This window comes from Pseudochaenichthys georgianus, chromosome 3, assembly GCF_902827115.2.
Source record: "Pseudochaenichthys georgianus chromosome 3, fPseGeo1.2, whole genome shotgun sequence".
Lineage (NCBI taxonomy): Eukaryota > Metazoa > Chordata > Actinopteri > Perciformes > Channichthyidae > Pseudochaenichthys > Pseudochaenichthys georgianus.
This window is the reverse complement of record NC_047505.1, coordinates 36,610,072-36,632,093: the sequence shown is the minus strand read 5'-3', so window position 1 is coordinate 36,632,093 and position 22,022 is coordinate 36,610,072. Positions and strand designations below refer to the sequence as shown.

Below are 22,022 nucleotides of genomic sequence, written 5' to 3'. Positions count from 1 at the left end.
AAATCTATTCTTTGACACACAGGAAGCCAGTGTAAAGACTTCAGAACAGGAGTGATGTGATCCACTTTCTTAGTGTTAGTGAGGACTCGAGCAGCGGCGTTCTGAATCAGCTGCAGCTTTCTAATAGATTTTTTAGTGAGACCTGTGAAGACACCATTGCAGTAGTCCAGTCTACTGAAGATAAAAGCATGGACAAGTTTTTCCAAATCCTGCTGTGACATTAGTCCTAGATATATTCTTTAGGTGATAGTAGGCTGAATTAGTAACTGTTTTAATGTGACTGTTGAAACTCAGGTCAGAGTCCATGACTACACCTAGATTTCTGGCTTTATCTGTTGTTTTGAACATTGCAGACTGAAGCTCAGCGCTAACTTTTATACATTCTCCATCCAGTCATTGATTTGTTCAATGCACTTACTCAGTGTTTGAATTGGAGCATAGTCTCCTGGTGAAATTGTTACGTAAATGTGTGTGTCATCCGCATAGCTATGGTAGCTTATTTTGTTGTTCTTCATTATCTGAGCCAGTGGTAGCATGTAGACGTTAAAGAGAAGAGGCCCCAAGATGGAGCCTTGAAGTACCCCACATGTCATATTTGTCAACTCAGATGTGTATTTACCTATAGAAACAAAGTTGTTTCTGTGCTTTAAGTAGGATTCAAACCAATTTAATAATAATAATAATAATAGATTTAATTTGTTAGCGCTTTTACAGGTGCTCAAAGACGCTTTACAGATATACAGATATACAGATATAGTGAAGGGAAAAGAAAAGGAAGGAACAACAAATAAATATATAGTTAAAGTTAAAGTAAAATAATACAAAAACAATCACACATTAAAAGCCAGATTGAAGAGGTGAGTTTTTGTGAGTTTTTTGAAGGTGGTGAGGTCAGTGCAGTCTCTGATGGGTTGGGGGAGTGAGTTCCAGAGGGAGGGGGCAGCGACGGAGAAGGCTCTGTCCCCCCAGGTCCGGTGATTGGTGCGGGTGGGGATGGATAGGAGGTTGGCTTCTGATGAGCGGAGGCAGCGGGAAGGGGCGTGGTGGTGCAGCAGGTCTGTGAGGTAGGGGGGGGCCTGATTGTTGAGGGCTTTGTGAGTAATGAGGAGGACTTTGAAGTTGATTCTTTGACGGACGGAGAGCCAGTGGAGGTTCTGGAGGACGGGAGTGATGTGGTCTCGGGTGCGGGTGTGGGTGAGGAGGCGGGCAGCAGAGTTCTGGATATGTTGGAGTTTATTGATTAGGTTGGATGGTATGCTAGATGGTCAAAGTCAATACACACTATAGACAGCAGTTTGGTAAAATCATCAAAAAAGCTTGCACGGTATTTGGGTGGTCTATAGATATTTAGGAACAGAGCTCGAGAGGAGCATTTCAGCTGAAGGGCCACATATTCAAAAGAAGCAAAGTTCCCAGATGGATGGATAGATAAATAGATAGATAGATAGATAGATAGATAGATAGATAGATAGATAGATAGATAGATAGATAGATGGATAGATGGATAGATGGATAGATGGATAGATGGATAGATAGATAGATAGATAGATAGATAGATAGATAGATAGATAGATAGATAGATAGATAGATAGATAGATAGATAGAGCTATTGACAGTGCCTAATTCATATGAATGTCTTTCACATAGTGGAGTTAAAAATAGCCACTCATGCATGCTACATTGAACCCAGGTCAGTCTTCTCGTGTAATAACCTCCGATCAAATTACAACCAAGAAAATCCATAACTATGTGCTCAACACTGAGTGTCTTTATCATATTAGTATCTCAATGTTCCACATTCATACAGCCCAAACATTGCAGAGAGCATCTTCAAAGACTGTCTCCCTGCACGTGACAGAGTAACTAACATTATATCGCATCCCTGAAAAGATCGCTCTTTGTTGGTTCAAGTTCAGGGGGGGTGAAAAAATCCATATAATTAGATATCCTCAGCCCTGTTTTAACACATCTTAATGGAGACTCGTGCTTTGGCTTTCCCCTGTGAACTGAATTACTTAATTAACATGGAAATGAGAGACCTGCTGCCCACGTCCAAATCAGATGGGACCAATCCAAGAAAGTAAACATTTGTAGCCTGAACACACCTCATCATCCTGCTCATTACCAATGTGTGTCCACCCATGTAGATCAGTGGACAGAATGCACAATCTGTTATAGTATAAAGTAGTTAGTATAATGCTAGGGCAGATCATCTTCACTCTTCCCCTGCAATTGTACTCTGCATTTAACAATTTTTAATTCTGAGCCAGGCAGCTGTTGTGTAAGCCGTGATCTAAAAAAAAACAGCTGCAAGTTCAGCAAACCATTAACATATTCATCTCCCTGGTCGATCTTGATGATAACACAGGTTTAGGGATAATTTGAGTGGGTTTGCACATTCACCCAGATGGAGTAACTTGAACATTTCACACATCACCCCCGATTCATCTTAAAATTCATCTTTAAAAAGAAGGCTGGGCATCTGTGCTTTACACAGTGTCTTTTGTATAACAGCTTTGTGTAACCATTAAGAAAACATTCTGCTCAGAAAACCCCCAGGCAATGCAATTAGAATAATATGAGCCCCGAAGCATGTGAGATTCAAGGCACCATTTTTGTACACATTAAATAATGTGGTTAATGACTGAGATTAAATAAAAGATGATGGATTCATTGCTGCCCATATATAATTGGTGGTTGCCCACGCTTTACCCAAGAGGTCCAACTGTGCATTTGTCAGATTGAAGAAAATAAAGGGGGTGGGGGGCTTACCTCTGTCCACTGTCCGTTGTTTTGCACCATGAGTATGACACATGGGTCTGACTTGTTTAGCGTGTCTCGGTCCAGCAGGCCTTTGCAAGACACACGCAGCTCTACTTTGGACACACAGGTAGCCGGACCACTGAGGCTGGTCGCCGGGGAGATGGCCTCCAGAACATCATTCATCCTGGCTCAGGGTGAGAGGGACTGCCAACCAGTGAAGCGGTACGATGTGGTAGTGCCGAGGGATGGGAAGATGTAGTGGTGTGTCGAGGGATCTCAGTAAAGACGTGTGCTCACAGGAGACTGGCTCTTTTCACTTGGTACAGATGTCATGCAAAAAAGAAAGAGATTCCTATTGAGTTCCAGGGGACCACAGCAAACCCAATGTGTTATCACTGCCTGTCAGAGGAGTATCATCTCACCTCGGTAATGATGAGAGACGGGACATGAAGGTGCCGTGGTAGTGCTTTCAGGAGCCTCGATCAGATCCCTGAAAAGATTCAATTAACACGGTCAAAACTGTTGCTTTCTTTCTTTTTTAATCTCTTAGTATGAAAAAGAAGGAGGATGTCTCTCTAGGCTATCCTCTAAAATATAATCATTTTCTGCATGCCACTATTTCTTATCACCTGTTCTCAATGCAAACATTGTTCCCCCCTCCTTTAACAATGGGCAAACAAGTGAAAGTGGTGGATAGAATAAATAATCCATACACATGGAGTGGCTTTATTGGTCAGAGGATGGTGTACACCTGAGAAAAAGGACCTTATTTTGTTTCACGTGGCAAGCATCCGCCCTGCTGAAGTGTCCTAGAGCAAATGTTGTCTGACCATATCTAACTGTTTTAAAGGAATGGAAAGTAATAAGGGCGGGGGTTGAAATGTTCCACCAGCATGCTTCACTGTAATTGTCCCATTCTTAGGAGACAAACGAAGTGTTTTCCAGCACCAGAGACAGCGCCCGGTTTTTTCCTTTGCCAGCTCTCATCAGATGTTACCCAAAAGCATCAACGTCAAACTTAACTAAAAAAAGCTCGGAAAACAATCAGCATCCATAAAATATGACCCCGAAACAAAAGTTGTAATGTAAAGGAAATCTCTTCCTTAAGCAACACGTCCGCTACCGATTCTATCCAACAACTTGATAATGAAAGCGATACAGGAAACGCAACCAAATGCTTTCCTAATAATTCATCACATTGAATCAACTCCGCTGCAAATGTGCAATCTTTAAAATACCCATTTAACGCTCAGAGCTAAATTAATATCTAGCGTGGTTTCCCCTCACAATTAGCAAAGCATCGAACTAAAAACGAACGCGCTACTTTGATAACAGCGCGTGTCATTATATTACACACTTCCGATAAGGAAATATAGAGCTGATAGAAAAATAAACAGCCAAACGCAATATAATCCTTTCTCAAATCGATTAAACTGCTGAAGACCAAGTTAAGAGCGACAAAGTCACTTCCTACCTGTCGTTGTTCTTTACTCTTGAACACAGTTGTTTTAAAATCTCTCCCATAACACACCGCTTGATTCTTTTCCTCTCCCTCTCCGCCGACACTCATTGGTTGGACTGGTGAGGAGGGAGTAGGCTCGGCTTGCAGAGATGGGAGTGGAGAGAGTCCAGCTGCTGATGTAAGGATGGGGCTTTCACTGGGACTCGATTATTTAGAGTTCAGGACAAAATCGACCTTTAATAACTCGACACAAAATGCATTTTGATTGCTGTTATTGATCATGAGTATGGCTGACATTTCCTGAGCTGAATTAAAACATTTAGATGTTTAGCAGTATCTTTCACGCTTCCTTTGATTTGAAGTTAATCTCTTTGCACAAATAATCCTCTGCTGGCTCAATAGAGGGGAATCAATATATATTTAGATAGATATATCAATCTGATTTCTCTCCAGCCTTAGCCTACTGTAATTAAAGTGTCACACTGAGCATGGCTGTATGTAAGCATCTCTCATTAGCATTATGATCATGTTTACATATTGCATGTTCTGCCTATAGCGGGAAAGCATTTGACACTATATACACAGATGCTCCAACAACATGCTCACAATCGAAAATGAGAAGTGTGGCCACATCATCACATAAAAAGTGAAACCAGATGGGAATTCTCTCCCAAGAATCTATAGTTTATACATTTGCACTCAGAAAAAAAGACAATTCCTGCTTTAATCAACTGGCTCTGGCAGGCTTTGTGTCACCTCAATAATAGAAATGCTAGGGATGCAAATGTGAGACATTTCACAGAGAAATCAACAGGAACTTAAAGGATGGATCATCATTCAGCAGCACATCATAATCATATCTGCATGAGCGAGCTCCAGACAGCTGAGGGTTTGTGACCTCCCGCTCTCTAAGCTTTATTAAACATGCACACATGTTTGCATGCACACACACATAAGTCTAATGTCCCTCACATCAAAATGATCATGAGCTGATTCATTCTGTGAATTCTTTTTTGACAGCAATGTATGTTACATAATGTATTGTTTCTACACAACGTTTATGCTTGAACCTTTTCACAGTCCACCCACAAATGTATTATTTTCATGAATGTATTTCCAGGCATTGCATAACGTTTATAGATTGTTAGATTGCACTGCCAAAACAGCAGCCCTCAAGTTTCTGCAAAACAGAAGTGAAGGACAATGCAGCTAGAGAAATACACACGATGATTTCGGAAGTTTGGGTTCATCAGAATAAAGTGCAAAGCAAAAATAAAAGCTTTTGGTTGACTGTTTAAAACAGCCAGTGTAGTTCAATTTATGGTGAAATAAATTAGTAGCTTTCGTGGTATTTTATTCCTGAAGGCTTCTTCCTGATTTTTAAGTGTCCTTCTTACAATATGAACATTGCATTTTACATTAGAGCTTGGCAGAATTACAACTGTCTTTGATTTCAAGAGGGCACGGCTGATGCTTTGAGAGTTGAGCCACTCAGAGGCTTTTAGCTAAAATGAGGATGTATGCAGACGGGCAGATTAATCAAATTATAACAAGGGCTTGAAAAATAGAGAACTTGGTTCCCTGCTTTTTAATTATCTGCACTGTTAAGATGATAACCATGCAACTTAGACACCGAACAACACACAAAACCAACTCATTTTCCCTAAAGGTTGATATCATTACTAAAACTCTTCAAACTAAAGTCACATATCCACGCCTGGATCTGCACACACTGAGTTTGAAGTGGAAACTGAATGGTTTCTGACATCGCCCAAAGTCACTTTTTTCAACCTCACTGCCTCTTCTTCCATGGGTATTCAGAGTTTGTCTGCTTTAAGGCACACACCTGAGCCCTGTTACGCCACAGCTCCAAACAACAGCCTTCTGCCACTGCTTCGGATCAGCACCTCACAGGACCTTTCCTGCGTTTCCACATGGATTATCCATTCCCCCCCACTGATTCTCCACACTCACTGACCACATTGCGTGTACAATATCCAAATTAGGAAGATCTTAAGACATGGCCTGACGCAGTCATCATTTTGGTCAAACTAGCTCCGGTGTTTGTCTAATATCATCCACAGTTTTTTTTCAAGGCCTCACATAGATGTATTTTTGTCCACAGGGAGTGTTTTTAAAAACATTTTCAGCAACACTATTGATTCTAACATCTTGCTTCTTCATCCCTGTTAAAGTTAATCAATCACGGAGCTTGTGCTTCAGCAGGCTCAGTGAACAGCAATGTTAACGCCACAGGTCGGCTCTTGTCATCATTATATCTGCCTTACTGACCTGACAAGTACTGCGGTCATGAAGTCATCAGTTCAATTTTTAAAGTGTAAACACGATACACCAAATTGATCACAGGGCTGATACTGCAGGATGCCAGCTCACACTTAACCTGATTGATTTCAGTTGAATAGGGGAATATAATTAAGTAACCCAAGTCGGAAATATTAAAAGGGTAATAATGTTTAGTGTTGGTTAAATACTCAAATGAATTTCCTGTCAATGGACTGCCTGAATAGCTGACTTTAAAGTTTCAGCTTTGAGTCGGTCTTTTATATAGGCTACATTTAATTAACATAACCCCCTCCTTGATTTTTATCAAATCTAAGGAATTTAAATCCATTAACATCAGGTTTTAGCACAGGTTTTTGACTTGTGCGTTATCTGGTTTGCTTGAATAATGTGGTTAATCTAAATTCACGAGTGAATAGGTGAATGAAAATCGTTAATGGTTATCTGATAATGGAGGATGATTATAGGAATTCACACAATATAGTGTCCTTTAACATTTGTGTTTTGCAGTACCCTATCTTCAGGATTAAAAGGACCGGCCATTTTAGTTTCCATATCAGCCATATCCATCACCCCTGGTCCTGACTGTCCACTCACCTTCATTTACTGAATTATTTATATGCGTTCAGACAGCTAGAACACAGAGACACTTAAGGAGACACAGACATTCAGTTGAGGTCTGTGGATTCTCGATTTGGAATCATTTATGCAAAAGTGGATATTCAAATGGTGATGACTAATGCATTACAAATGGCCTACCTCACTCTACGGGGAATTTCTTGGCACTTGTGTTTTGTTTAACTTTGTATTTATTCATTGATCACACCACAGCGCACCAAACACGCACATATGGTTTACAAATGTTAGGAGTCTCAGTTGTCATGGCAATGTTTCATTTTAACAGTCCATTTTGGTTCTGGCAGCACATAAACTTCTGTAGAAAAATCGAGTGAAAGTGTCCCACTGGGATGAGATTTTTTACTGGCTTTTCCACCTCTTCTGACTTTTCCAACCTGTACATTAACATGCTGTAGATAAAATGTGTGTTCTTTTAATATTATAGTCTGTCATGTCAAGATGCTGTACCTGGGTCGCCCTCAACTGTTCAGACTGTACTTTTTCTATAATTTCTGGCAACCCGACTCAAAAAGTTGGCTCTTAACCGGGCAATTTGCCCTTAACATGCTTTCTTCTACTCACTGCTGGGTTACGGACAAAATACAGGTGGGAATGTGAAAAAACAGGGCAATGCAAGCGTCTCGTCATGTTAATAACCGTTAAAAGTCCAGATGTTTCAACAATAGATGTGATATTCCGCAATTAGTCAACAAACCATGCTCCTAAATGTTGTCTCCATGCGTTACATGTTGTGACTAGCGCCATCTACTGCTGTAAATGAGCCCAATATAGAGTGAGGAATTTTAACACATTTGGTTTTAGCTTATACACTTTGGACTCATTTATAAATCAGATACATCTCTAAGTATATTGAGAGGGAATAAGTAGTTATTTTATATTAACTGCTTAAAACTCTACAGCTGTCAGGTCAACTTTTGATATTTAATGGAAAATATTTTACTGTGCAGCCTTTTTAACCAACTAACACATCGGGGTAAGAAAATCACCTAAAGACCCCACACTTGACTTACTTTCTCCAGGGGCCTCAGGGTCTCCAGAGGGCTTGCTGGCACACAACAGATAGGAGCCATCACTGAGCTTTTGAGTCCTGAGGTCTGCTATGATCAGGGTCCATTCATTCTAGTAAGCTTCACTCTGATTTTTAGCCATCAGGCTCTTAGAAATGTCTGGTTTGTTTTTCCTCCCCCCTCCCAACACCTGGTTCCAAATTAAAATTGTTATGATAAAAAGAATAGTTTATATTCAAAAAACTTATTTTTACCGACCATAGTTCTGAGCAAACATTAAACACATTTGATAGCATATAGAAACCCTCTTGATACCTTGAAGGTTAAAGTGATCCATGTTTGGGAATCAACCATAAAAGTATCTGCTGTGATGCTCCTTGACAACTCTTACTATTAAATAATAATCATGACATTCTCACACTGATCTTTTTTCCACACTTTATTTTTCAAAGTTCCATAGCAACTATTTTTACTTCTTCTTTTCCACGTCCTGCTCGGCGGCCTCCTTTGCTCTCTTGGCACGGATGCCGAAGAGACGAGCATTGGCGCGAGCCATACGCAGGCTGGCGAAGGCCTTGAAGTTCTTCTCATCCTCAGAGATAACACGAGCCTTCTCGGTTTTGTGCACCTGGGAGAATAAAGAAGAAAAAGGGTGAACTCATTGCGTGATAATTGTCTCTAAAAGGACGGACTCGCGCTAATAAGTTAATCTATGCAAATAGAAGCCGAGAGTAATGGATCATATTTTGAAACAACCAATTTGTTTTTTAAGCTAGATTTTAAAAAGCAGTCATCAGAAAAGGGGTTCACGTTTGTCATCAAAGAAGTACAGAGATTCCGGAGATGTATCATCACCTGACTGCGTGATTCAGAACAACAAATTATTCGATTTTTTTTCTTTCAAGAATCATCACCGACGACGTATAAAGTCTAGTGACAAAATCCAGCCCGTTCAATGAAATCTATTAAAAAGCCACCTAAAACAAATCACTTTTATTTCCAGTGATCTGATAATCCTTCCTGATTCATGTTAATATAGATGTGTCGGGTACTTACGTTCTTGATGGGCATGACTGCACCACCGAGCTGAGTGGCCATCTTGAGTTCCTCCTCCTGAAAAGATGGAAACAGTTCATTATTCAGGGCAACAAAATATCCATATCACTCCGTAAGGTGGCTAAACAAACATCCTGCCATTACAAGAATTTGAGTGAGGTCAAAAACTCTAAAAGGCTGTATAATTAAAGGTGAACTGCAATGTGAGCGCAGCAGTACGCCGTGTTCTTCAAACCTTAGTCTACGATTGGAATATTACAGGCCCTCAGTCAAGTAATAAAAACAACTCAACAAATACATGCAACTAAGAATTCAAGTTATGATCTTTCACAAAAGCAGGGCAGCAATCCGTTCTGCTCATAGTGGTGTACTGCAGGGATAAGGGGGAGGAACTAATGACTTTGGTGCACTTGGAAGTGCAGAGTACACAAGTTAGACTCATTATTTGAGCTCCCCCAAAGCACATCTTTAAACTTATTTCAAAAAGGAACAAATACAATAAAGGGTTCTTTTAGTTTTCATAAATTACTCATTTTGATAAGATGGAGGAAAGGTAAACAAACACTGGCAAGGTCTCAAATTGCACCGTTTGATTTTGAGAGATGACTCACTCCTACAGACCACGTGTCTTTGAATTATGTTTTAATACTTTTTCTCTCAGGAAAATGAGTCACAAATCAAAACCATAGTTGGTTATTAAGCACAACAACAGTCTGTCACATGTCTGATCTTTATGCAGCAACATAAAATAATCTTACCGAGCTGTCTCCCTTCTTGGGAGCAGAAGCCTTCCTGGGGAACAGGATGAGCTTGGAGCGGTACTCCTTCAGTCGCTGTACGTTGGCCTGAAGAGATTCTGTGGATCTGTTGCGACGGCGAGAATCGACGGAGATGCCGATGGTGCGGGCTGTCTTTTTGTGGATGCCAGCTGCCTGTAGTGAGGAAAACAGCTAAATGTTTTAAACACAACTCAGATAACTGATTTCCAATATGTGACAGTCCATTTGAGTTTCCGATAGCAGAAGGAACAGTCATCAGATAATAGGTTCAAGGTATTCATCAAGTAAATACAGAGATTCCGGAGATTTATCATCATCTGACTGAAGATGCTAAACACAAAAATACGTTTTTTTTTTTACATTTCTGCAAATGAAGACATGCTGGTAGAGCTGCAAGTGCAAATACAGATACATGCACTCTAATGACTCCACACTTTAACCTAACAAGGTGGGGCACGGCCCAGCACACTCATTTCTTTAGGTTGGGAGAAATATGCTGTGGCCATCTTGAAAGGATGATGCAGAGGATAACACTCCAGAATGTGACTTGTGCTTTCCCCACACAATGGGCATTAGTTTCCTTAAACAACTTACATTTGCAATTGGTGATTTAAATAAACGTTGTGTTTTTATAAAGGTGAGATCTCACCGACGCAATTAGTTTTATAAATGCTGTATAACGTACAAAGTTGACTAGGCAACAAACACTTTTACGATTACTCGTGTTTGCCCACCTGGAAGAAAAACATGCACGTCCACATGTTTTTGGGTGATTCACACCAACATTCATTTAGCCTTCCTCCCACAGTACAGGATTACAGAGGTGGAAAGTAAAGGTAGAGTTTGGCAAGAGCAGCAAGTCTTGGAAGCAGGACTTTGTTCTTTTTGTGGTGTATTTTGGTTAGGTGGGCTGCTTGATTCATCACAGAGTTGAGCTTGTTTAGTTTTGTATCTTAAGTAGTCAATAGAATTTCTGGGGTGGAGGTCACCTTGATGCTACGCTTTAGACTTTTAGCCAAGCTGATAAAATCAAAAGTTTCTGCCCGACCACCCACACAACATAAATCATAAATAAGTCACTAATGGAATCAATTAGTTTTAAAACGTTGCGCAGTATTTTGGGATATAAGAGTTACATTGCAGATTAACGATTTGTGCATGTGAACTATCTATTGGACAAATACAAGACATTACCTTAAGTTCCTCCAGAGTGAAGCCACGTCCAGCACGGACCTTGGTGTGGTACCTGATGGTGGGACACCGGACCTGAGGCCTTAAAGGGCCAGCCACAGGACGGGGCGCGATGAGACGGGCCTTAGCCTGACGAGTATTTCGCCTGAAGAAAGAGGCATTTTAGTCAAAATGACAGTAACCAACTAACCCGTTCAGTCCCAGAGACTAAAGGACTTCTTAACGACAATACATCCGTGTCTCTTAACCATGAAATGAGGCAAGTAACAGAATGGCGGGGGCTCCTGTATTTAAATATTAGATCAATAACGTATATAAATAATTACTGTACAGATTAGGTAATGTCCTCAAACTCCTTTAAGGATACAGCTGAAGACAATTTAACAGAAACCCATCAAAAGGCAAAACACATCAGTCATCAGATAATAGGTTCAAAATATTCATCAAGTAAATACAGAGATTCCGGAGATTTTTCATCATATGACTGGTGATGCAAAACACAAAAAGATGGTTCTTATGTCAATTATAATTCAATTAAACAGGTTTCGACCAAAAGGCAACTGATTCAGCAAGACTTGTGGCATCTTTTGAACAGCTAGAAAGGCCAAACCTGAGGATCTGAGGCTAAGGACTGGCTCTTTTGGTGTCTACATTTCTGCTTTATAGTTTAGGGCCAGGTAGAGAAAGACATGCTTTCAAAGATAAGTAGACACCTTAAAATCAATTCTAATTTAAATAGGTCAAGCCAGAAGAACCAGGATTGGGGTGAGGTTAAAACCAATACGAACCCAAGCACCCACCACATTTAGGTTAGATAGCATGTCTACACGTTTGCACACACAACGTACTGATGCAGTTACACTTCATTAAAAAAAAGCATAGTTAAGATGTTTCACTGCCAACAGTGCAATATGCGACTGTAACGCGTGTTAGCTGAAGTTAGCATCGCAAATTGAAGCAGTGTAGTTCTCACCTGCGGATCTTCCTGGCTGGCTGGTTGAACCAGGTGCGCACTCTTTTCTGCCAGTCTTTGTGGAAGTGAGGGTTCAGGAGCATTCCATTCCGGCTGGGTGCCATGGTTGCCTACTTCCCTGAAACATAGCGTGGCACACGGACATTAGCAGACTGTCATGCCGGCACACCATCGTGAGGACCAGGGGCTGTGGTTGAGATGCTAAGCTAGCAGGTCAACGACTGTTTTCTTGGTAAATTCCCGTGACCGGCTGCTAAATTCCATAATAACTAATCATTTCAATGTGAACATTGGTAACATGTGCTCATATTGTTTTCAGGGATATTACAATATTAAGTACAATGTGGCCTCTTAACAGCAATGCTAACAGTCACAAACACAGCTTGAGCGGGGATGGCTACAAAGTAGACGTGGTTCTGCAATTCTACGATAACGTCTTATGACAATAATGACCTTATTGCAAAGGTGACAAAACACTCCATCTAATGTTGTAAAATAAATTGACAAATAAAGATAAAATACCTAGGATTGAACCAGATTCTTTTTAAATTTGAAGAGATAAATGTAACATACCTACGAGGAAGGAAAATGGCCGAAAGGAAAAAGGAAGTGTAAAAGCGGGGCATTGTGGGATATGGTGTCAACCAGCCAATGGCAGTACAGCATTATCAAAGAGTTTGTAAGAGAGCAGTATCCCCACAAAAACAAACCGATACAACGTAACATTGTAATAAAGAAATATAATGTAGGAATATGCTATATTTTATAAAAAATATATTGTAAAAAAAACATGTATTTGCTATCGACGTCTCTATAAAAATGATATAATTATATATATAAATTGTAGCCTGTATTTTTGGAGGTTTCCTCTGCAGAACATGCCATAGAACAAGGTTGTGGTAATATCATTATGAAATATTAATTATGACGAACTTGCGATACAAATATATTCTACAAGATAGGCTTAAACATGAAATAACTGAGCGAACAGAGAACAATTTAATTCAGGCGAAACCGGAAGTAAGAGCGTTTATATCAAAGCTTAGTTATCTTTGTTATCATGCAGGGAGATTCAACTATGCGTTTATAAAAATCTGGACTTGGCTACAAAAATGTTCTGTCTGCCTTTGAAAATATTAGCTTTCAATACCATCGCTATTGCAGGGGGGTCGCATGAAGTTTGGGAAGAAGTTGTAAAAAAACATTGTTTACTCGTAAAATCAATTAAAATGGCAACGCAACCGCAGCTATAATGCCAAAATCAACAAAGTTGACATCTAACGTGGTCGGTGGGGAGATCTCTCTCTCTCTCTCTCTCTCTCTCTCTCTCTCTCTCTCTCTCTCTCTCTCTCTCTCTCTCTCTCTCTCTCTCTCTCTTTACTCTCTCTCCTCAGACTCGCTGCAGCACCGTGCACACAGAGATCTGCCGGTGGCTGGGAGAACAGAGCGTTCAAAAGTGACAATATACAAGGCTCGATGCTCCAATGCTCGTTTGCATAAGTATTTTCGCGGAAACACGAGCAATCTGTCCATCAGCTGGCCAAAAGGCATCATATTCATACGGAGAAATGCACAGTTTTCGACTTCCTTAACTCTAAAATTAGCTTGTGAATTTACTCCAGGTGTAACTAAAGTCTGATTTAAGAGTTGATTATATTTCACATCATTAATCCAGATCCGTAAAGTAACTAAAGGTATTAAATACATGTAGTGGAGTAAAAGTACACCATTACCTCTGGACTGTAGAGGAGCAGAATTACAAAGAAGCAAAAGTGGAAATACTTAAGTACCTCAAAATAAGTAGCCTACAGTACTCGAGAGTAAATCTACTTAGTTATTACCACCACTGCAGTGTGCTAGCAGCCCATAATCCACACTATACATAAAATAAATCAATGTTAATTCTGTTTCCAATTTGTTAAGTTTTTCCCTAAAAAATAACAAAAATAACCTATACAAATACTGTTAAAGTAACGGATCGATAAGCAGTATTTGTAATTGTTTCAATTAGGCCTCATTATTTCACAGTGGTACATGGAGCCTCTGCCAATACAAGCAATTTTGTTCATGTTCAATCCATAATAAAATATAAAATTATAGTTGGATCTTTTTGTCTTGTTATTATTAGCAGAGAAAATGTAATGTTTGTACAACTATATACAATGAATTATAATCTCGGTGGGAACCGGGTTGGGGGGGCTCGAAAATATTTCCAATTACCCAAGAGCGGCCTGACTGAAAAAGGTTGGGAACCACTAACTTATCACAAAGACTGGATAGAGGGGGAAACAGATAGCAGGGGTCTGTAAACAAACAGAATCCACCTACAAGCACCTCTACAGCTCATTAACCCTAACCTTAATTCTAACCCCTTGCCCTTATTCCTCCTAGTTTAGCACTTTCTACTTTTGTTGTTATTTTTGTTTTACTTGCTTGTAAGCACTTTGAGCACCAGGAAAAGCACTTTATAAATGTAATGTATTATTATTATTATTATTATTATTATTATTAATGTACATGTTATTTTGTTTTTTATTCCGTGCTGAGAAAGATTATTCTTTGTAGGTATTCCTGCTAATTTGGTTATTTTCTCTATTAGTCAAGGGAGCGTTAGATCATTTATTAATGCCTGTACATGTTTCTATTTCACAACTTGATATCAGTTAAATATTATTTTAATAATAAAACGTTTTTTTAATGTTGTTCATACTGTTCATTCACACTGCAATAATGTCATATGTTTCTTATTATATCTGTTGAAAGGACATACCTGAAAGACACAACTGCCTCACCATTTTCTCCATATATGAGGGTCAAGAAGAAAATCCACAAGGAAAATAAAAGCTGATGTTATGAGATTTAAGACCGACACAGGACATTCACAAAAAAACTACACTTTTATTGTGAACACAAGGATCTGCACACTGAAGTGAGCAATCAGACTCCGCTTTGCAACACTGATTTGAAACTACGGATTGGTGTGTGTTTGAGGACGACAACATCAGTAGTGTTCATAACCTGCCCTATTTTATTAAATTGTATCGTACTCCGTTTCATTTGCACTATTTTAAACGTTATAATTTGTATCCTATAATATGTTGCATTGTTGGAGGAGCTCGGGACCTATGATTTTCCTCACTACACTGTAGCTATGTGCATATGATAATAAAACCCTTGATTCTTGAACCTTGTTTTAGCGGCAGGGACTGAATCAGCAGCACCACCTCAGAGTTCAATAGTTTTGAAACATTTCTCCCAGCAAAGTGATCAGAAGTCGAAAACACTCCGAATGATGGATTTCATGTACCGGTCCTGATCAAACTAAATACAAGGGGCGGAAATCCAGCACCAACAGTATGAGTGCTATAGCGATAGCCATTTGTAACTCAGAGTTTGCAGATCTTATGTGTCTGTTGCCTTCATATTCTGCAGGTGATTTCATATTTTCATATGAAGCAGCAGTTACTGTACGAATCGACTACATCTATTCATCATTGCAGACTGGTCTAATGACTTTACTGCTTTGCTAAATCGTTTTTTACTAGAGGCAATTACTTAACTTTGGTAATCACAATCAGAATTCCTTTATTAGTCCCACAGCGGGGACATTTACATTATTACAGCAAAAGTGGCATAGCACATTTCTCATACTGTAGCTGTAGCTAGAAGAAACTGGCAGCTTGAAGAGAGTGCGATCCAGTTGGCTAGATATTTTTGATTGGGATTTTGTTGGTGTTTGGTAAGTAACCAGTGCAATAGTATACAACTTCACCTTTTTGTATAAAGAAACACAGTTGAAAGTGGAGAACAAAGAGCTCTTCTGCAAAGTGAGTATGGCACATTGTTAAACAATGTAAATCAAACCTCTGTGCAGCTAGAAGCAAATGTTCTGACCAACATGACCTTTCAGTTTGTTCAGCAGCACCCTGAAGAACCCTTCCTTGCTGCCTGGATCGGTTTGCAGGGCATAGTGAAGGAGAGCCTCCACATTTGGGTGAATTGTGAACAACTCACCCAATCTCAGTCATTGGCAAAAACAAGGAGCCAAACAATGTCATAGCCCCCAAGGAGGAAGATATGGAAGGGCAAGATATTACGATTGTCCTGCAAATATAAATTGGACGGCAAGATGGGCTTAAGTCCTGGGATGACATTGTTTGTTTAAACGACACTACCTGCCACATGTCAACCACATCACCAAAACTGCGATGCAAGCACCCTAAAGACCACCAGGACTAAGCTCCGGACCTGGGGTCCCTGGGCCCTCCCCAGCCACATCAGACAGTTAACCTCCCTACTATCATTCAAATAAGCACTCAAAACCCACCTCTTCACTTGCCTTTCCCTGTTAAACCCCTTTCCTCACACCATTACTCTGCCAGTTCTCATCTTTGTATGTTTGGTTCAATAAAGTGACTTTGGGTATCTAGAAAAGCGCTATATAAATGGAATGTATTACTATTATTATTACCTTTGTGAGACTATGGCTCTATTTGTCCTGAATTGCTTGAAAATAAAAATGTATCGGTATTTTCTCCCCTTTTCTCTCTGTGGCTGTTGCATACATAACTCAGTCTTTTATTATTATTGAATTGGAGATACTTTGGGACACATGTTCAGTTAGTCAGTAAAGCGAGACAACATTTATTTACCGTTATCATCCCGAGAGTGCAGTTTTTTTGTTCAAACCGCTGCTTCATTAATCATTGATCCTCTGCAATCTCTGCCTATCTACGCCTGAGGGCAAAGGTCAAGGTGTGGAACTACAATGAGCAAAAAGAAGCAGCATGCTCTGTCAGCACATGTAAAGTAACATGAAATGAACATGTCTACAGTGCATCATACAATTTACAATAAGCCTCTTAACATTTTTATTTCAAGTGATAGTTATTGCTGAATGAAATTGTGCTTTTTTTAGTCCATTTTAAAGCCGTTAGTGATTAGACAGACCCAGTAGGAAATAAACAAAGGAGAGTTAAGACTACATTTTATTATATGAACGTGAAACAACTCTTACAATCTCATTGTCATATATTACCACATCTGTGCACATGGAGCAAAGAACAAATACTGATGGATCTCGAGATAAAGAGGCCTCTTCTGTTGGGTAGTAGCTTAAAAGTCCGAAGTGGAAGATATTACAGATGATTTTAAATTATTTTGATAGCACAATTTCAGTATCAAAATAAATACCACAGATGAGAAGGCGTGTCCCACCATGACGATGATAATCATGCCTTCTAACATTTAATTGAAATGACATTACAAAAATATCACTGCAAGCTTATCCATTTATTCTTCAAATGACTTAAGAAATGTGTCATATGCAGCTTGATCCATGAGACCTTCAAGTTCTTCAGGCTTTTCAATCGTCATCTTGATAAGCCATCCTGAAAAGTAAGAGTTCATAATTTAAAAGCCCAATTTTATTTTTCATGTGCAACACAATACATGTTTCTTTCATCCCAAGGTTCTTTGCTATGCTTTATAAAATATAGCACTCTGGCTGCATTCCTTGCACAATTGCACTATTGTATACTTGAACATACTGTATGTGCTTGATTTACATTTGGATTTCCCTGCTCAAGCTTTGTGTTGTTGATGTCTTTTTATATTCAGTTTTATATGTCAACCCTTGCTGAAAATCGAGTATCCCTCTAGTGCAGTGGTTCCCAACCAGGGGTATGGGGTTGAGGGGGTTGCAGGGGTTAGTAGAAAGATTAAGGATTGAAATGTATTTTCACACAAAAAAACATTTTTAAAATCAATTTTCAAATGCCTGGTAGGACACCAGGCATTTGAAAATTGATTTGCCCCCAGAGCTTTGATAGTTCTGGGGGCAGGATTATTCGAGACAAGCAAGCTCAAGTGTCTCATCAAACGCTCTTTGACAAAAGATGTTAAAACTGCCAGAAGTGAGCTTTAATATTAATATTTTAAAGGTCAAGTAAAGGTCAAGTCTAAATGCATTTGTATTAAGGGGAAGTTATACAAGTGTTTTAATCTAAGGAGCAGATGGTTTGAATATGATTACAAAGAGTTTAATACAAGAAACGATGTAGGCGAATCATCACAGATGAGTGGGGGTACTTATAGAATAGCGACCAGCTCACGGGTTACACGAGACAAAAAAGGTTGGGAACCACTGCCCTAGTGGGAACATCCAGACAACCTTGAGCTGTTAACTTATTCTGGTTTGGCAATTTCTCATCTATTTTACCAACAAATGTACAGGGAGAAATATACTAGAAAAGAGCAACGGTGAACGTGAGACGCTTACCCTCAGCGTAGCAGGCTTTGTTCACAAGTCCAGGATTCTCTGTCAGATCTGTGTTGATTTCAGTCACCTCTCCTGCCAGCGGTGAGTACAGCTCACTAGCAGCCTTCACACTTTCCAAGGCACCAAACTCCTCTTCACACACACACACACACACACACACACACACACACACACACACACACACACACACACACACACACACACACACACACACACACACACACACACACACACACACACACACACACACACACACACACACACACACACACACACACACACACACACACACACACACACACACACACACACACACACAGAGACACACACACACACACACACACACACACACACACACACACACACACACACACACACACACACACACACACACACACACACACACACACACACACACACACACACACACGTCAGATAGTGCTTATCACACCGCTTGACTGAATCCCTTTCACAAATGTGCAGTGTCTTCCTTACCCAGCTGTTCAAGTCTTTGGCCAACTTCAGGGAGTCCACAGTACACCACATCACCTAATGCTTCCTAAAGTCATAGAACAAAGTATTACTAAAGTGATTAAATGCAGTGATCTAAGGATGCCTTAAATGCAATTCTGTATTAGATGGAAATGGCTGTTTATACATTATGTTCATTGTTGTCAACAAATCTCATGAAAATGGGATAACCAACAATGCTTTAGTCTTTCTCCAAAATTCACCAGGTAACCTTATTCATATAAAATAAAGACTGGCTGGAGCCTTCTATCCCTCGGTTGGCTATATCCATGAATCTCTTTAGTGGGAACAACTTATTTTGGAATTTGAAGTCCTTATATGCAACTAAAATATCTCATTTACTGCCACTAAATAAGAAAAGTTCCTGGATTTAACAGAATGCAGTGCAATATAAATAAACAATTTTTTTAACTTGGAATTGTTTAAGCTTCAGAACACAGCAAGGTGGACATGTCGGAAACTTTGAGCCTGATTGAGGTAATCTGTTTTTTTAGATAAAATATTGGAGACGTGCAGTGGGCAGCAATTCAGTCTTGAACCACGCAAATCAGTCAATATTCAACAATGGAAATTCTTTCCTCAGACATATTAGTAGTTTCACCTTATAAACACACAACAAACACAGTAGGGTTCACCATCAAATTTGACTTATTTTGTCCATTTGGCATGGGAGATAATAATTCAAACTTTTCATTTGACAGGCTAACCTGAGTAGTGTTCACTCATAAATTAGCTCTCACCTTTCAACATATGGAAACAATGCCTCCTTAATTTAGTTAAAGATTATCTAAAAGCTTTATTCCATTCAAAGACAACACACTGGCCTTTATTCAAAGCTCTGAACTATAGGTAAAGTGCCTGCCCTTGAGATTTTCTGCACACTACTGCAATTTGGCCGTAATCAATTGTCTCAAACTAAAGTCATAAAACAGTAAATTAGCTCGTTATAGTGCAGTTGCTGCAGGTTGGGACAAAGTGCAGTACTGTACTTCATATATTAGCCTATCACTATTTGTGAGATGGCCATCAGAAAACTTCTGAACCAAACTTGGTTAGTAATAAGACTCCACAACTCACCTGAGCATAATTGCTGATACCCACTGTGCCAACTCCACTTTCCACTCGCACCCACTCATGCTTATCTGTGAACTTTAGGGCTGCGGAGAGAACAGGGGAATCATTTAGCTTGGAACAGATTCATTAATTAGTGCGAAACAACATCAAACTATGAAGCATGAATGCGATACAGCTCTTACAATACCTAAAGAAAAATAACTTTAATATTGTGGTACATATCAGGGGAAGCTTAATGGTGTCAAAGAACATAGGTTGGATGTCCAAAGAGCATCTTACTGTACTATGGACTACAGCCGAAGAGTACGCTTCTTATGCAACACCATATGCTGTCAATTCGTGCAGTTTACTGGAATAAATTATGCAACCTCAAAAATTGCCAAAATGATGGGTTCTGCAGATTCTGTTTCCTGTATCATCAGCCTTTTAAGAGTAGAACATCTGACAATTGAAAAGACTGGAGTTTAAACAGGATTTTAAAATCTCAGCTCATGCTGTCATCTTAAAAACACCCCAAGGGAAGAATCACAATGCATCAACAATTCCCAGGGTTGGCATCAGACCATGCAGAAAAATACAGGTTTAAACCAGATTGTGAAATGTGCAAGATGCTGAGGCACAGCCGGAGAGAGCAGTCAGTTATGAGAGCTGAACATTTCTGCAGAGCTTTATTTCTTTTGCTTATTAAACTGGGTTTGAAGATTTAACATCACGCAGGCTGGAAGAAAAAAGAACGAGGCAACAACTAGAGACAATTATAGTTGTTCTGACTGTTAATACCAGGGATTGATAACTCTACAGCTATCAGGGGTCTGCGTTTTGTTTGAAAAGCTTCAAACTGTTACTTGCTGCACGAGACATTACTAATGTGTTGTTTGTGGTTATTAATTAACGTCCCACTCGAGCTCGTGGTATGCAAAAAAAGCTTTAAAAAGCCACAAAATGAAAGATTTAATCTATTTTAGTTACCAACATGCAACTGCTTACGTTTTTTGTTTACTTTGACAGCGACCCCGGAGATAAAAACAAACTTTATCTGCCCTTCCTGTCGCATTCCTCTGCTCCGAAGTGCGTGAGTTGTTTCGCCCCTTACAGACAAGCAGGAATGTGTGACCAACCCGCACGTTAGTGTGTAGCATTACAGCACATTTGCACAGACATGTAAATGTATTGTATTTACCTGTGGCCAGGGCCGGGGTTGTGCTCAGGGTCCGCGGGGAGTTGCTCCTCCACAGCAGTCGGGCCGCGGAGACCTGCGCTGCCGATGAGAGCTGAGGAAGTCTGGGGGAAAAGTTTGCAGAGAGGCTCCGCAGCGCTGCTCCCATCGCCATCTTCACTCAGTGTATGTGTATGTCAGTGTCTGTCCGGTGCATTTACACTTGACCGCGGGAGCGCGCACCATCCCAATGTTTGCGGGCTCCCGCCTGGAGGGAGGTGGGCTGGGATGACGAGAGTGGTGTGTGTGTGGCGTCTTAAATGTGAAGTTATTGCAGACTTCTTTGATTGTAAATCATAACAAATTAACATTGTAGGAAGAAGTATTCACGTCTTATACTAGCTATGCACAACCGTAAACTACTCTTCTACATTTTAAATGTAGTAGGCCTACTTGTGAAATTAGCCTAGTCTTCAAAGTACACATCGTAAACTACCAAAAACAGACTGCTTTCTTCTAAATGTATTTAAAGTATTGATATTTGTTAATATTATATTATAAACCAAAACATTAGTGTTAGTTCATGTGAAATCTAAATAAAAATGTTTAGTTAAGTTTGCCTGTTGGTGTCTGAGACAAATGAAAAATAATGTATAATTGGTAGTTTAATCATAATTATATATAACATTAATTGTAGGCTATGCTTGTGTTTTTCTTGCACGACTTACTGAAAAGGTTGATAAAGCATTGTATTCAGCTACAAGGTCAGTGTGACCCTTTGCTCTGCCCCAGAGGAAGAGTCAGATAATC

At 39.7% G+C, this 22,022-nt stretch overlaps 3 protein-coding genes and 3 non-coding genes across 6 annotated transcripts in view; all 6 read right to left on the bottom strand.

Annotated features, from left to right (window-relative positions):
* Nucleotides 1-4,327, bottom strand: part of cpne7 (copine VII) — a 36,152-nt gene extending 31,825 nt beyond the window's left edge. The window contains exons 1-3 of the mRNA XM_034111637.2: nucleotides 4,238-4,327; nucleotides 3,186-3,253; nucleotides 2,773-3,079 (exon numbers count right to left, since the gene is read on the bottom strand). Coding sequence (XP_033967528.1) covers nucleotides 2,773-2,946 — 174 coding nt within the window. The 5' untranslated portion in view covers nucleotides 2,947-3,079; nucleotides 3,186-3,253; nucleotides 4,238-4,327. The remainder of the gene's footprint in view (nucleotides 1-2,772; nucleotides 3,080-3,185; nucleotides 3,254-4,237) is intronic.
* A 4,269-nt stretch (nucleotides 4,328-8,596) lies between these two features.
* On the bottom strand, nucleotides 8,597-12,812 carry rpl13 (ribosomal protein L13). The gene is made up of 6 exons (XM_034076137.2): nucleotides 12,745-12,812; nucleotides 12,172-12,289; nucleotides 11,202-11,343; nucleotides 9,987-10,160; nucleotides 9,229-9,285; nucleotides 8,597-8,800 (listed from the first exon to the last, which is right to left on the bottom strand). The coding sequence occupies exons 2-6, from the start codon at nucleotides 12,273-12,275 to the stop codon at nucleotides 8,642-8,644; spliced, it is 636 nt and encodes a 211-aa protein (XP_033932028.1). The 5' UTR covers nucleotides 12,276-12,289; nucleotides 12,745-12,812; the 3' UTR covers nucleotides 8,597-8,641.
* Nucleotides 8,948-9,023, bottom strand: LOC117444541 (small nucleolar RNA MBII-202). Its single transcript, XR_004551807.1, has one exon. It is a non-coding gene; the product is annotated as a small nucleolar RNA MBII-202 (small nucleolar RNA).
* LOC117444529 (small nucleolar RNA MBII-202) lies at nucleotides 10,243-10,323 on the bottom strand. The gene has a single exon (XR_004551806.1). It is a non-coding gene; the product is annotated as a small nucleolar RNA MBII-202 (small nucleolar RNA).
* Nucleotides 11,599-11,677, bottom strand: LOC117444518 (small nucleolar RNA MBII-202). Its single transcript, XR_004551805.1, has one exon. It is a non-coding gene; the product is annotated as a small nucleolar RNA MBII-202 (small nucleolar RNA).
* A 4,329-nt stretch (nucleotides 12,813-17,141) lies between the features above and the next one.
* gcshb (glycine cleavage system protein H (aminomethyl carrier), b) lies at nucleotides 17,142-21,459 on the bottom strand. Its single transcript, XM_034107894.2, has 5 exons — nucleotides 21,237-21,459; nucleotides 20,060-20,139; nucleotides 18,947-19,010; nucleotides 18,452-18,583; nucleotides 17,142-17,561 (listed from the first exon to the last, which is right to left on the bottom strand). Exons 1-5 carry the CDS (start codon nucleotides 21,385-21,387, stop codon nucleotides 17,464-17,466), a joined length of 525 nt encoding a protein of 174 aa, XP_033963785.1. The 5' UTR covers nucleotides 21,388-21,459; the 3' UTR covers nucleotides 17,142-17,463.
* Nucleotides 21,460-22,022: the final 563 nt, after the last annotated feature.